Here is a 16034-nt window from a genome sequence, read left to right on the forward strand (position 1 = left end):
GTGTCACTCCTACACAGATTTACACAGGACCAGAAGGTCCAGGCTCCACTAGCTAATAGGTCAGGCCCGAAACTTGAGTTCATCTCTTTGCACCCTTCCCCTTCCTCCCAGTTGCTCCTGTAACTCTGCATACAGCTACCCGTACAGCCCCCACTCCCCGCCCCAGCCCCAGTGACTTGAGCACTGATTCTATTGGTCTTTAGGAACAAGAGCTGCAGTTGTGCTGCCACAAGTAAGCAAAATCTTTCAACTTCTTCCCCAGCTTTCCATCCCAATTCCTATTCCCTCATAAGGTTTTGAGAGAAAGGAGGACACTTTGGAGGGAGTGGGGGGGGGATGGTAGAAAAAAGACAGCAGTTTGAGAGATAATTGGATCTACTTTCTCAAGTGGGGCCTGAGCTGTGGAACAGATTCCATGGGGTGAAGGGTGTGGAGTGGGAACAATTAGGCAGGGCACTGGTAAGGCTTACAATGATAAGGACCATTACCATTGCTTCTCCTCCCTCCAGGCTTTAGAGTCCTCAAAGTGCTGCCAGAACAGCAAAGGTACAGGAAAGATAAGGCCACAATTCCCAGAGGATAGCAGCAGTGGGAGGTGGGGCACTGGCTATCTGTCCTGCACTTTTAGTATAGAAACTTCAAGAATTCTTGCTAAGAGTTGTAGGAGGAATTTGCTAGGAGTTGTAGTTAGGTGAAGGCTTTGCCTTATGTTCCTGGTTCCTCTTCTAATTCCCTCATCCTTTCTTTCCAGAAAATCCATAGAAGACACAGTGAGACCACAGGTGGGTAAGAAATCCAAATGCACTAGTTCCTTTGGGGTTCCTGCAGTGAGGGGAAAAGGGACACTGGCCACAAGTTGCCTGACAAGGGCCATAATATTGGAAATCATGGGCTTTGTAGTTCAGGGTCATCTTGATTAGCTGATGGGCCATTGCCCACCAAGACCAGGTAACATCTCCAGTGCCACTGCCACACCAGATGACTCCAGGGATAGGCAGGATATGTCAGTTTTGGTAAGTATGGGTAAACATATAGGTCAGTTTGGACCTGTCACCCAAAAGATAGATCCTGAAAGGAACAGGAGATATGGGCTGAAAATGACTTAGCAGACTGATGGAGACTTTGGCTATCTGGCAAATAGAATAACTTGACACATCTGTCTCAATTTCCCCCAAAATATATTGTTTTATATCAATTCTATGATGTGCCAGTTCAGATTCTGGGGGAGTCAGAGTAACTTTCCTAAGATTTGTCTTTTTCTTCTGCAGGAAATTCAGATAACAATCACTGAAACCCTGTGGGACCAGGTGAGCTGTCACTATGAGCCCTGTTTATCACAGTTTAGTTTTAAGTTATTTTAATTCCTCAATTCTCAGAGATTGCCACAGATTTGAAAGCACAGGTTTGGCCCTTTCTCACAGGTACGATGTGACCAAGTTGGCTCTGGTTCTCACAGTGAAGTCTGATGTGCCTATACATTTCCAAGCCATTTAGATAAAGATACATATCTTCATTAAAGCCATAATACACAAGCAAAATTAAATTGAATCCAAGCTTTATTTGGCACCACCCACCATGAACCAGGCACTAAAAAGATCATTCCTTTTCTCAAGAATCTCACAGCTGAGTTGGGAAGAAAGGCATGTAAAAACATAATACTACTGCACTTTGGAAAGTGCTTTAACAAGAGGAAGGATAAAGAGTCTTAAAAGCAAAGCAAAAAAAAAATAGCTATTTCTGTTTCCTGCTAATAATAGCAAATACACATTGAACATTTATTCAGTGGCTAACCACTATTTGAAGAGCTTTATTAATGTTATTAATTCTTAATTCTAACAGAAAATCTTTGGAGGTAGATGCTCTTAGCTTTATCACCTTTATTTTACAGATGAGGCATAGAGAGTTTAAATAATCTCTCACACAGCCAGTGAGCCTTTGTACTGATATTTGAACCCAGACCATCTGGCTCAAGAGCCTGGGTTCTTTCCCATTACATTATGTCCTCTCTCAATCAGATTTTTCTTCATTTATTTTTTTGTTAAGACATTTTAAAAGATACAAAAAAGTTTAAGGAATAATATAACAAATACAAATGTTCCTTCCACTCAGAATTGGCTGTTAATTTTCCATGATATTTGCTTTGAAAATAAAAGGAAATACAGCATTACAGACAAAGGTGAGGTACCTGAAGGCAACCATTATATTGAGTTTACTGTTCATTTTTCCATGAGTTCATTTTAAAATTTATATACAAATGTGAATTATATGTATGTGACTAATATATATGCATGAAATATATAGTATTATGTATGAATTTTTAAAATTTATGTAAAAATAACATTGTTCTGCAACTAGTTTTTCATTAAAAATTTCAGGGTATATTATTAAGATCTAGTATATGGGCAATAGATAGATAATTTCCTATATAATATAACATTTAATTCTATCTTGGTTATTTAATGTTCACATTTTATTTTTTGCTCTTTTGTTGAGCAATAAAATTGCTTTCAGTATTTCGCCAATACAAACAATGCAAAAATGTTTACCCTTGTGCTCATTGTATGAGAGTTCAAACATCCCCTCAATTTTCCAAGAACTGACATTATTTGACTTTTACATTTATTTCCATACTAGATTGAACTTTGTTTCTTATTTTTAGTTGCACTGGATTGTCAATAAGATGGACCCTGCATTCTTATATTTATTGACCACTTGTATTTTTTCTTTTGTGACCTAACTCTTCATACCCCATACCCTTTAAACATATTTCTTTGTTTTGTTAAATCTTTTTCATATGTATGTATAAATATATGCAGATATATGTATACAAAATCTATATATACAAATTATATATATATATATATACACACACAATTTAATTTGTATATATAAAATTTGGATACTAGTCCTTTGTTACATATGTTGTAAATATCTTCTCACAGTTTTTTTCCCCAGTCTATCTTTTTTTCAGACAGATTTATATTTACATACAAATTTATATGGTCAAATTTATCATGCTTTTTCTTTGTCTTACATATTGTTAAAAACATTCCTTTCCATGCTTATTATCTTATATTATCTTCCAATAGTTTTATAGTTTATAAATAATTTTTGTTTTTTACATATTCAAAGTTTATTTTTGAATTTTCTTTGAATTTTGGAAATAAATCTTTGTCTCTAGAAAGCCAATTTTATTGACCTTGTTTTTGAATCGGCAGTTTCCCCCACTGATTTGTGATGCCATCTCGATCAAGTACCAATTCCTATATATGCATGGGTCTGTTCCTGAACACGTTATACAAGAATGTATCTACCTCAGCACTACTGACATTTTGGGCAGGGTAATTCTCTGATGCGGGGAGCTGTCCTGTAAGATGTTTGGCAGCATTCCTGGCCTCTACTCATGAGATGGAAGTAGCATCCCGTACCCCCACCACCCAACCCCACCTCCTTCCAGTTGTCACAAAAGTCCATGGCTACATAGGGTGGGACAAAATTGGACCCCCACTCCCCCCATCTCTGAAACCCAGAGATATTAATTCTCTGCATTTCAGAGAATTTCAGAGATATAACTCACTGATATATTAATTTATTATTTCTGTGCCAATTCTCTCTCTCTCTTTCTCTCTCTCTCTCTCTCTCTCTCTCTCTCTATATATATATATATATATATATATATATATATAACCCTTGCTCTTAAAGGTTCCTATACTCTAACTCCATATCATCAGATCCTTAGAAAACAGCATGCTTTCTGGACAATCTAAAGTTTCCTATTTAAAATGGTTTGCTTTAACACTATAGTCTCATCTTTATTGGCTTTATTGGACTTAAGACACGATCTCAAGAAAATATTTTTTGTTTTTTTTTAAGTTATTAAAAACATTGCCCAAAATGTTGACCTTAATCCATAATGTTAGTTTTTTGTAAATTATGTAAAGGGAAACCTTTGACCCTGATCATAAAATGTCACGATTACATATACATATACATATACATATATATATATATATATATATTTTTTTTTTTTTTCTTTTGATATGGGCAGGCACCAAAAATCAAACCCGGGTCTCCAGAATGGCAGGCAAGAACTCTGCCACTGAGCCACCATTGCCGGCTCTCTATATTCTTTTACCTACTCAGGCTTTATAAAATGATTTGATAACCTATTTACCCAAGACCTTCCATTATTCTTTTCCAAATTGTCTTGGTTACTCTTGGATGTATGAGTTAGAAATCAGTTTGCCATGTTACATGATTTTGATTAGGATTTTCTTCAATTTATAGAATAATTTGGGAAAAGTGATATGGGAGCTCAGTGGTTTAGCGATTATATCTCATGTATTTACCTTCCCCACCACGCAGTTTGGTTACCCTCTCCTGGCCTCCTAGGGCTCATGACCCCACAGAGGTCTTCCATTGGAAGCTTAGGTTCACCAATGAAGGATATGCAGATTTAAAACCTACACCTGTGGGTGGTACATGCCAAATTCTCATTCTTGTGCAGGTTCCACTGCCTTGTAGAGCAAACTTGTGAAAGACTGAAATATATAGTTTCCTGTCTAGCCCACCCATCAAGATTATTTCTACCTTTCATGGTTTTGAGCTATTTTATAGTTCTGTCAATGGTAGAAACCTGATGTTAATTCAAACAATTCTTGTCCAGCTGGATGCAATTGTTTACCATCCAGTATGTTGGATATTGACTGTTTTGACTGTTTTAAATTCATCTTAGCATTTCTTACCTGACTATAAATTTATGATACTTTTTAAAATTCTTCTTTCACTGGTTGTAACATCTCGATATTCCATCATTAATTAATAAGTTAAATAAAATCTTTGGTGTGTGTTCATTTTATAATTGTATGAGGGTCATGATTAAACCCTCTTTTAGGGGTGGTGCGACAGTGGCTCAGTGGCAGAATTTTCACCTGCCATGCCAAAGACCCCAGTTTGACTCCCAGTGCTTGCCCAAACAAAAACAAACAAACAAAATTCTTGAACATCTTCTATTCCCACTCAGGAATGTACGACCAGAAGTAGAGCTATTTCAGTCCCTATGTGAGTGGGAAACATGTTCCTAAACCATAACTTCATTTGAAGTGCTAGAATCAGGCTGTGATTCTTAACTGATCCCCTGTTCACAGCCAGCTATGTATTATTACTACATTTCTAGCCAACGAAAATTTTCTCCTGGTAGTTGAGTAAGGATTTATAATATTTTATCATGTATAATAATTTAGATATTATTTCTTGATTACTGTGTGAAGAAGGGGGGCTGCTTTTAGTAAGTTTCTACTTCAGTTTTGATCCAGATGTCCAGATGGTTCAGTTTTATAGCAATTTAAAAATATACAGTAACCTTATGATGAATAGTTTTATTTATTATTTATACTATACATATTTAAAAATATATCACTCTCATTCATACAATGCAAATGCAATAAAAATGTAACATTTATTAAAGAAAATATATTTTTCAGATGAAAAAAATTGTAAAACTGGATTCTGAGAGTCCTAACCAAATCCAAAAGGGAAATAACACTATTCTTTTCCTAAAGAAAGTAATTGTGACATTTTATGATCAGGGTCAAAGGTTTCCCTTTACATAATTTACAAAAAAATAGCATTATGGATTAAGGTCAACATTTTGGGCAATGTTTTTAATAACTTAAAAAAAAACAAAAAATATTTTCATGAGATCGTATCTTAAGTCCAATAAAGCCAATAAAGATGATACTATAGTGCTAAATCAAACCATTTTTAATAGGAAACTTTAGATTGTCCAGAAAGCATGCTGCTTTCTAAGGATCTGATGATATGGAGTTAGAGTATAGGAACCCTTAGGAGCAAGTCCATTAGATGAGCCCTCTTGAATATCTGTTTTCTCTGATAGTCTTTTAATAAGAAGTATAAAATGAATAAATCTCATCAATACTTTAGGACAGGTACTGAAAAACCATCCTTTAATTCTCAGATGAGGCAAAGTTATTATCATCTTTTGAAAATGAAAGATCATAACTCTATTTATGAGCAGAAAGGAAGTTATTCTACCGCTGGAGTTGCTCAAACTGGCTGACAAATACTTGATTGTGGCCTTTGATTCATGAATCAGAAAACATAATTTTCAGAAAGATTTGGATCCTCCAGAATGAGTTAGCCTCAAAGCAAACCTTTCAAAATGAAATGCAACTTGATAAATGGGGTGGTGAATTTTCTCCATTTGAAAGCCAAATTGAGTCCATTAAAAAGTGACTATTGAGCTGTTGTTTCTTAGTGTAACATCCCAACTAGCCCTATTGCTTTTGGAAGTCTTGCCTGAATGTGATTGGGATCCTGTCATTAGCATTGAGAAGGATTTTTCTTTTCAATTGGCTATGGCTGGAGGATATATATCAAGACATTAAAAGACATTAATATGGGATTAAATTATTCATATACAACTTAATAACTAGAACACTATTCTGCTTTGCATAATTTATAATGGGAGCCTTTCTTACTAGGGTATTTCTACCTGTTTGGATTTTCTTTAGATTAGTTCAATAAAGATTATATAACAGCACAAATCTGAGATTCTCCCTGTGGTATCAAAGGCTAACAACAAACTTTATAAAGTGCTTCAGAATAAGTATAATTATTTTGATAATTATTTGAAAGACAAAAATGGCTAACAGAAGAAAAGTATGCCTAGAGTTTTCCTGTTTTTTATTTAATTAATATTTTTAAGAAAATAAGAACTTCTATTTGATGGAGAGTTCTTAAGTATTGAGACGAGAGCAAAGGAATAATGAGTCTGCCCTTTCTCTGGGCAAGAAAAAAGACTATTTTGATTCCATGCCAAGGGAGCTCTACCTTAGGAATTAAATTGTTTACTAATTAATTGGTTTAAAGAGGTCCAGTTGAAAAAAAATCTTCCTATGTGGAAGATAGTTTAATCAGATGTCCTATAATGAATGTAATTTTTGAATTCTATCAAGACAGTTTTGGGATCTGAAAACTATGGGTTGAAAGTTAGAAATAGGCTCATGAAGCTATCAATGGGAATTTACACCTTCAGTCTTCTAAGTGAAGCTGTGCCATGAATAATAAGTCTTAGAATGCATATTATTGACCCTGTTTCTGTAAAAATTGCTTTAAAAGATTAAAATTTAATAACTTTTAGTAGCTTCTGCTAATTCTATAAAGGTTGATGCCTTGTTTATTTTGACAAAATGTTCTTGGTTTCCAGCTATCTGGAAATGACAAAGTGGCCAGTTCTTAGACATAAAAATGGCAGGTTTCAATTTATATTTGAATGGTAGATGACTACAGAAGCTGGCTATGCCCATAATGTGGCCAGAGCAGACTGTTGTGAACTTTTCTAGAACACAGACATTACTTGGGGTTTCTAAGAAGCCTTCTCACAAATAACAGCTATTTCAACAACCCAATCTTAACTTTCAGGTGTGTCCATTTAATTCTTAAAGTTGAGGAGAGAAAAGGGAACATTAATCACTTTTGAGCCTATACTATCAATTTCCCATGTGAATATGAGCAAGAAATGACTGTTCATTAAATCAAAGACTATGGCTTTTTGATAAAAAGAAATGAAAAAAGAAACAAAGAAAAAGAAAATGAGTAAAATACTAGCACAACTATGTCATGTCCTTACACTTATTGTATTAGCTAAAAAAGTGAGTTGCTTATATAAAGGTCAAAAGCCTACCTTTGTTGGAAACCAGTAATTATGGGATACCTATGATATAATAAAGGGTGAATATGGGGCTGAGACAATAAATCGTTAACTGGCACAGTCAACCCTTGGAACTGTTCAGCTTAAAAATGCATCCTTGTACACACACTGGAACTCCCAAATATCAACAAAGAAACTCTGTTTTCACCAGATACAGCTATCTGTCTTAAAGCTCTCACTGTTTCCCTAAAATGAGAATAGTCACTGTAGACATCTATGACTGGGTCATAAGCAAATGTATATTTACCTTTACAAGAAACAGGGCTTTTTTCAAGGTGAGCATATGATTTTATACACCAACAATGTATGACAGTTCCAGTTGTCTTATATTCTCACCAATATTTGGTGTTATCCTCCTGTGTGTTATACTCAAATATGTGTTAATATTAACTGCTATGCTTAGCTTCAGAAAAAGGACCAATTAAACAGAAATAAAATATCATAAATAATAGGTTTCCTTATATGTTACTTTCAGAATCTAGTTCTCTTTAAATAACTCTTCTTGTTTTTCACTCATTTACCATACGGAGAAATGGTGGTCCAGAAATATATGTAGAGGAGAAGTCAATATAATTATTGCTGGAGCTAGAAAACTATAGTTTCTTAGCATTCACACTCTACAGTCTACTGGCTGGGAGTTTAGGTAACTAAATTCTATATATAAAAGCCTTTGTAAATTAGAATGTGATAGCCTATAATATGAAAGTTTCTTTTATTTTGGTCTTTCATCAGGTGCTGACAGCTTTTAGAGACATACAGAAGGAGGTAAGATTAAATTGTGATTCTCTAAATTTCCTGGCCTTACCACCTGTCCTTGTTCCCATTTTTTTCTACTGACATATTGACTCTTCTCAAGATTTCAACTTCATTTCTTTATGTAGTGATGTCCCTCTTTAGAGAGTAGAACTGACTTTTAAGTGAGGGCAGTATTTCGATTTGCTAAAACTGCCAGAATGCAATATAACAGAAATGGATTGTCTTTTAAAAAAGAGATTTATTACGGTACAAGGCCCTGAAATATCCAAATTAAGGCATCAATAAGAGGATACCTTCTAAGTTCATGAAAATGTCCAAATTAAGGCATCAATGAGAGGATGCCTACACTCAAGAAAGGCTGATCCTGTTCAGGGTTTCTTTGTCACATGGGAAGGTACATGGTGATGTCTGCTGGCCCATAGAATTGGATTAAGATTAAGAAAGCATGGTTTTTCTGGGGTACATAATAATTTCAAACCAGCATAGGCAGCTAAGGCAAGATGAGGCCCAAGTATTTCGTTGAGGAACTTGAATAAAATATAGAGAAAACTGTATCTATTAAACTTCTCTTAGCAAAAATACTCTATGTGGTTATATTTCACACTGAGTTAAGGAGAGTCCCCAAGTGATATATTTAAATTGCCTGATAAGGAGAGTGTGTGCAGTAACTGCTGGGAAGAGCAAGTTAGAGGCCTAAGCTAAATTTCTTGGAGTAAATAAAAGCAACTCTCTTCTGCTTTACCTCCATGAAGATTTCAATCTCTTTTTTAAACAAATGTTGATCAAATATTTAAATAATATAGTCAACTATGCACTATTTAATGGTCTGCTCCAAGTGCTGAGTTATACTATTACCTTGTCCAAAGTGCTGACATGTCTTGGTTGTACCAAGCCCACTGTTTTGGTAGAAAAGATGGGCAAGAAAATAAGCCCATCTTATTTTCTTGTCCTCTGTTTCAGTGTAAGCAACAGGCACTATCCACGCGATTATTTATTGACAAATTATTTACATAGGCTGTAAACACAGGAAAATTCATAGTTTAGGACAATTATAAATATAAAGCCGGGGTAAATGAGAAATTACCTTAAAGATTTCTTAACTTTTATCCCTCTGAATAAAGACATAATTTTGTTAAAATTAGAACCCAAACATTATATGAACTGTTTGTCTTAGAAACAGTAGCTCTCTGTAGCAGTCTTTGCCTCCACCTGTCTGCATGGTAAAGGGGTTAGGGGATAGAGATTTCTATCTGAAGGAATTACAATGTACTCTCTTGCTGATTAGGCAAACATTAGAACCAAACATAGAACATCCTTGTGCAAAAAGTCATCTGGCCAGCTCTGGTGAGCTCAGGGAAACCAAAGGCTATCAGCAGCAGCTATTTACTCTGGAGTAAATGAGAAGGATTCTTTTAAAGGTTTGCCACAGGTCCTAAGATGTTCACAACAGAGAAATACTGAAGACTGAATGAGGAGGGGGGAAGGAGCCAGAAAAAGTAGACCTGTATGTATAAACTTTTGCTGTATTCAGGGCACTATGTTAAGTGATTTGGTGTGAGGGAAACAAAGACAACACAAATTCTGCTTTCAGAAATCTTAGATTTCAGTACCATTTCCAAGAACCTCATCTTCCCAAATAGTCATCCCTACATTTGACCAAGTCTATAGCTGGTATACTGAAGGTCCAGAAGATGGCCCTCTGAGTCCCTGATTCTCTGAATTCTTATTGTTTTTCAGCTGCAGGAAGATGCTCGGATTCGAGGTAAAAGATCAGTATTCGAATGTTTGAATAAGTCAAGAATGGTAGGGGGAAAAAAGTTCAGGCCAAAATCTCTTTTTTTGGGATCTTCTATTCAGCACAGAGGTAGAGTCCAGGTCCTCTTTTCCTTTCCCTCTTCAGTCAAGTTGGGCATTATCTTTCCTTAAAGCCTCCAGACCACTGCTAGTTTCTCCACATTCCAGCACAGTTACCTGAATAGGAGCAGCAGGAGCTCTTTTTCCCCTGGGATGGCCATTGAGGACCTGAGAACATCCTCACCCCTCAGACAGACCTGGTTCTTTTCAGTAGAAGGGAGACAAAAAGTACAAAGGTGAAAGGCTTCCCAACTCTTCTGTAAGGGCTTAGCAGAACTAGCATATGGATGGAGTGGTGGGGAAATATAGTTTTCAAATATCAAAATGTGCATTCTAGTGTTTCAGAAAAATATTTACAGTATCCAGGAGCCTAGGGGTTATGGCATAAAAGTCATATTTGGAGCTTTTTCCTCTACCCACCCAAGAAGGAATTTATAAATTGGAGCTATTTAAACTTTTATATATATGTACATCACCTGGGACCTTGTTACAAAGCAAATTCTGATTCTAGGTCTGAGGTGGGGCTTGAGATTCTGAGATTCTGTATTTCTAACAAGCTCCCATATCATGCTGATGCTGATGGTTCATGGATCAAGGATATAAATGTTTGAGCCCAAGAACAGATCCTCTCATTTCAGAATGAAATCAGATTTAATTCAGAAACTTCCAAGTCCCATGGAAGAGTTGAGGAGAGTTCAGATATAGATACTGGAGGGAGGAGGAAGAAGAAATCAAAAGGAGATGATTCAGAGCACTCAAGGGATCTCTCTGGAAAATGGAACCAATCCATGTGTTTCTAGCCCATCCACAAAAGAGAGTCCATAAAAATCTGAACCCTCTTGGGGATCTTTAAACGCAAATCCAGTCCAGAGAAGAACCCCTCTGATCTTCTGCCAAGCCTGGTCAATAAACTCTACTCCAGACTGATAAAGAAATATGGCCTGGAAGAGTTCATTATGAGTTAACAGAGGAAATTTTCTTGAATGCTGAGCCTCTGCCAGTAAAAACATCAAAGGGGTCAAGCTTAACTCCTCTTGAAGGATTTTCTCCTTCATCCAATGAATCCTGATTTCTAGAGGTTCACTGCAGAGTTCTAGGAATACCCAGGCTAGTGACTTAGACTGTAAGAATGTGGATTTAGGATATCACTACTGTTGCTTATCTGCTTCCTAAAAGGAGAGTGGAGTGAAATTCAGAATGAGATGAGGAGAATTCAAGTTTCATGGTATCCATCTTCCATAGAGAAGATGGAGACTAGAAATGAGAACCCAGAGACTGGTTCTAGTGGCAGTCCCCTTGAGCTGAGGCTTTGGGTTAACTCTTAAATGTCCAGCATTGGTTAAACAAAGGCCAGTGGCCATGATTTACTGTTCTTCCCTAGTAACCGAATCTCTACAGCTTAATTCTGCAGTAGCCTCTCTGACATGCCCATAGGACATCAGATTCCCTACAAGCTCTGGCCCCTCTCACTTGAACTGGCTATATTGTAAACTAGGTATGTGAGTTTGGCTCTCAGGAAGACATTTCCAGATGTCTAACTGGATGACCCTTCCTGTGTCTACTTCAGGTATGAACAACCGCTTCATGACACCTATGTCATCTGTACACAGGACTGGGTAAGTGGTCTTCTTCTGATTGTCTTCAGGGGATATGGAATTCACCTGATTATAGGTGTGGTGGTCAGGAATACAGATAACTCTGAGCCTTGTACCTTCAAAGGCCTGTGCTTCCATACATGCCTCTTCACCAAGGGTCAGGACGTGACCCCTACCACTCCTAACCAATGATGAACTACAGAGTCAGAGCCTCCTTCTCCATTAGAAACTCCTGGAACTCAGGATCAGTCCTGGGCTTCCCTATAGTAGATTTTGGGAGATTTTTCATTTATTTGAGGGAATAAGGGAACACAGAGATAATGACAGAAGTGGAAAGTGATAAGGAAGGAGTAAATAATCAGGGACTTTTCAGTCTCAAGAAAGAAAAAAAAAACTAAAAAGAAAAGTAATCACAGTGGGGATTACTTTTCCAAATGTCCAAACACTGGGAAATTTCACTTTCTTTTCCATAACAAAACTGAGAGAAAAAGGTTCAGGCAGACTAACAACACCAGAGATCTAATTTAGACATTAGGAATGACTTTCCAACTGTGACAACTTAGAAACAGAGTAAAGGATGATCAAGAAAGGTGGCAGCAGCATGTGCTGCAGCGGACTTTAAAAACAAATAAAATAAAAAATCATCAGTTTAACATCGTTCAGATATTTTCCTGAAACAGGAAATGGAGAAGGTGAGCTCCCTAGATTCCTATTTGACTAAAATTCGTCCTTATTAGCTGGTCTCAGAGAGTTGGCCATAGTAAAATAAAAATCATTCATCTTAAAAAGATAGATCATTATGCTTTAACCTGCTCAGTGCCACAGTCATGAGAGGAACTGATGGGTGATCTAATATTTACATAAATTCTAAATGCAATTCTTATAAACTTTTTGCAAATGAGAAGCATTTTCTATTGGCAAAGCCCTTTTGGATCTGTGGTCTTATTTTAACATTCCTCTGAGATAAGCAAGAGGAATTTTACTGATTTTCCTGATGAAAAATAGCCTCTGATAAGTTATATTCCTGCATCTCCTAATGCCCAGCAAGTGCTCTTTCTGTGGGCCACATGCTCACCAAGAAATTACAGCTCCCAGAGTCAGTGACACCCATCCTCTGGAGGAGTGTAACAACAAAATCCCTAAAGACAGTGAAGAACTGGGAAAGGGGTGTTGACGGGTGGGATAGCTCACTCTCATACATCCACAACCTCCTCTTATTTGATGTAGAAGTACCAGATCTTCAGATTCCTGGATGACCCCAAACTTGAGAAGATCTCTGTTCAGCAATGGAAAACAGTCCTTAGGGGGCCGAAACCAAGACCTGAGGACCCAGTTCTCGGATCAATCAGCTTGCTACCCTGGACGCTACCCCTACCACTAAGGAAGCGGGCCTCCTCAGCTTCTTCCAGCTGTCTCGCCCAGATGGCCTTTCTCCTGAGCGCCATCTTGCCCACTCTCACCCAACATTACAGAACAGCAGCCCACCAAGCAGGTGCAGAACAAGGGGAAGTGGGGTGAGAGGGTGGGAGAGGGAGAACAGAATCAAACCAGATTCTCTTGGTCTCTGTGATCAAGACAAAGAGCCAAGCAGAGTGTGTCAGGTGTGGGTGGTTCTGTACAAGAAGGAGTGTTCAGGAATCAGGGAGAGACAATCGTGCAATATAGAGATGGAAAGGTGAAAAGTTTAAAAACACAGTAAGGAATGTGAGGCCCATAACTCCCTTCTGGAAAGTGCTCTGGTAACTTACATTCCCTTTGGGAATTAATTAAGAATCAAGGGTCAAACAGGATAAATTCTGAGGGGATTGTATTGCCAGGGTTTCGATTAATAAAATACTTGAGGGTTCTGTCCCCCAAGGCACTGCTAAGTCACAGGCCATTTCCACAATCTTTTTAACTCCCCTGCCTTCCTTAGGCTCATCTGAAACCTCATCCACATAGAGGGAAAGACTGTCCCAGATGCCCATGCAGTGGCATAGAATCGGCTCACCATACCCTCTCTATGGCCCTGTATAGGGCTCATTGGGAGTTCCTTTAAGAACAGAGTCTGAGTATTAGGTAATGGAGAAAATTGGGCTTATCTATAAGTGCCCAAATATGGTGACTATGTATTTTCTTGAATAGTCTCCCTTCAAACATTTTACCCCCTTTTTCCTATAAATCATCAAGATAAATAGGATATTCTAACATTTTGGCAATTAGATTGCATTTTCTTGATTCCCTCATGAAACTGAAGGAACACATATGCTCACAAAACCTCTGTGTTAAACCTAGTTTTGTGTCAGAAAGTAAGGCAGGAAGTTTTCTTTCTCTCAAGTATGACATAGATGGCAAGTGGAGGATAGCATAGATCCTAGAGTGGATACTACATAGAAGATGTGCAACCAATGGTTCTCCTCCCTCAGCTTATGTTGGATATCTTGGAATGGGGGCATGAATATAGAAGCATCACTATGAGGACTGCTTTTACTTTCAGAAACTCCTGCCTGGTATATCCAGCAGGGAGGAGAATAAAATTATTTTTATTTCTACTTATTGTAACATCTTGGGAACAACTTCAGTTGCATGAAAAGGAGGAGATATAAGGCAGACATCATCACTGAGCCCATAAAGAAGAGTGACACCTATGGGCAGAGATGCCAAAGTTCATGACTGCAACTGGGACCTTGAATATGGATTGAGACCCAAGCACATTACAATAAACAAGTAAAAAAACCAGCAATCAAACAACTGACAAAATAAATGCATAATGGCATGCAAGGCATTTGCTCAATTGGTTCTTACTGGGTTGGGGGATTTTGTGATGGAAAGTCCAAGTGTGGTATTATGTTTGGTTCAGAGAGCAGCACTGTGATCTAGAAGAAGACCAAGCTTGTAAGTTGACCTATGACTATGTTCAACTTATTCTCTGTTGTGGGCCTCAGTTTCTTCTCCTTTAAACAAGGAGGCAGGACTAGAGAATGCTGAAGATTCCTTCCAGTTAGAAAATCCTGTGATTTAGATGATCTCATACTCTACCATTCCCACATAGCTATTTCCTGTGAAAAGGTCACCAAGCCCAAAAGTATTTAGGAAATTTGTCAGAGATGGGTGACCTTTGCATATGTAAATGCAAATATTACATGGAAAGGAGTATAGAGTTTTTATTCCATTCCTTTCTAAACAAAATCTATCCACATGAACATGAACATGAACATGGCATATTAAAAATCACACACTGTGGGATTTAACCCCAGGAATAAGAATTTATTACAACACCAGAAAAATAATAAACACATATTCCAACAATAAAAGTAAGTTTAAAAAAATCATCAGTTCATTAGATGTTGACTTGGCATTTTGTAAAATATAAATTTTAATTTTTTAATTGAATCAATACAAAAGTAATGGAGAGGAATCTCCCTTGCCCTTAAATGCCAAGGAGGCCCTGCCTGCACCTCTATCACTCTGTCATCTGCATGGGTCATGGAGCCATTTGATCAATGCCAGAGGGATCTTAGAAGGTGGAGATGATGATTAGAAGCCAATGGGTCAATTTCTCAAGAGGATATTCTTTGGGCAAAAGATGTCCAAAGAACAGGTAATAGCAAAGTTCACAAGAAATTATTCCATTGTCTGCATTTTAGGAAAAGTTAGGAAGACCACAACATTGAAAATCAGTACAAAACCCAGAGGAAGCATATGTGAAAACATATGGTGGAGAGACTGTAAAAATAATGAAGGTTATCAATGTGGGAAACCTTGAACCAGCTGCCAAATCTTTATCTGTATAAGAAAAGTCCTCCCAGTGTAATATGGATGTAGTGAGTATGTGAAAGTCTTTAGGCAACACTCATCCCACAAGTGACACATGAGGTCTGACATCGGACATGGGCTACATGGCTGTCAGCTACTTTTAACACTCATCCCACAAGTGACACATGAGGTCTGACATCGGACATGGGCTACATGGCTGTCAGCTACTTTTTTTTTTGCCTGAAATGTCTTACGCTATTTTCTTTGTTAATAGGTCATTGGTATGTGTTTGTAGATAGGTAAAGTTTATTAAAAAGTATATTGTTGTATAAATTGAGGACTTTTCATCTTTTCCTCTTTGC

The 16034-nt window shown here is 37.3% G+C and overlaps 1 protein-coding gene across 19 annotated transcripts in view; it reads left to right on the forward strand.

Moving 5' to 3' along the window:
- Nucleotides 1-14697, forward strand: part of C7H12orf54 (chromosome 7 C12orf54 homolog) — a 370404-nt gene extending 355707 nt beyond the window's left edge. For 12 of the 19 annotated variants that reach the window (XM_077170711.1, XM_077170714.1, XM_077170715.1 and 9 more), the window contains 9 exons: nucleotides 204-232; nucleotides 510-546; nucleotides 752-782; nucleotides 1269-1307; nucleotides 8465-8497; nucleotides 10226-10250; nucleotides 11910-11958; nucleotides 13165-13429; nucleotides 14499-14697. In XM_077170711.1, coding sequence (XP_077026826.1) covers nucleotides 204-232; nucleotides 510-546; nucleotides 752-782; nucleotides 1269-1307; nucleotides 8465-8497; nucleotides 10226-10250; nucleotides 11910-11958; nucleotides 13165-13318 — 397 coding nt within the window. In that variant the 3' untranslated portion in view covers nucleotides 13319-13429; nucleotides 14499-14697. Of the gene's footprint in view, nucleotides 1-203; nucleotides 233-509; nucleotides 547-751; nucleotides 783-1268; nucleotides 1308-8464; nucleotides 8498-10225; nucleotides 10251-11909; nucleotides 11959-13164; nucleotides 13430-14342 lie in introns of all 19 variants that reach the window. The other 7 variants (XM_077170734.1, XM_077170736.1, XM_077170737.1 and 4 more) reach the window with 4 other exon arrangements.
- Nucleotides 14698-16034: the final 1337 nt, after the last annotated feature.

Source organism: Tamandua tetradactyla, chromosome 7 (assembly GCF_023851605.1).
Source record: "Tamandua tetradactyla isolate mTamTet1 chromosome 7, mTamTet1.pri, whole genome shotgun sequence".
Taxonomy (NCBI): domain Eukaryota; kingdom Metazoa; phylum Chordata; class Mammalia; order Pilosa; family Myrmecophagidae; genus Tamandua; species Tamandua tetradactyla.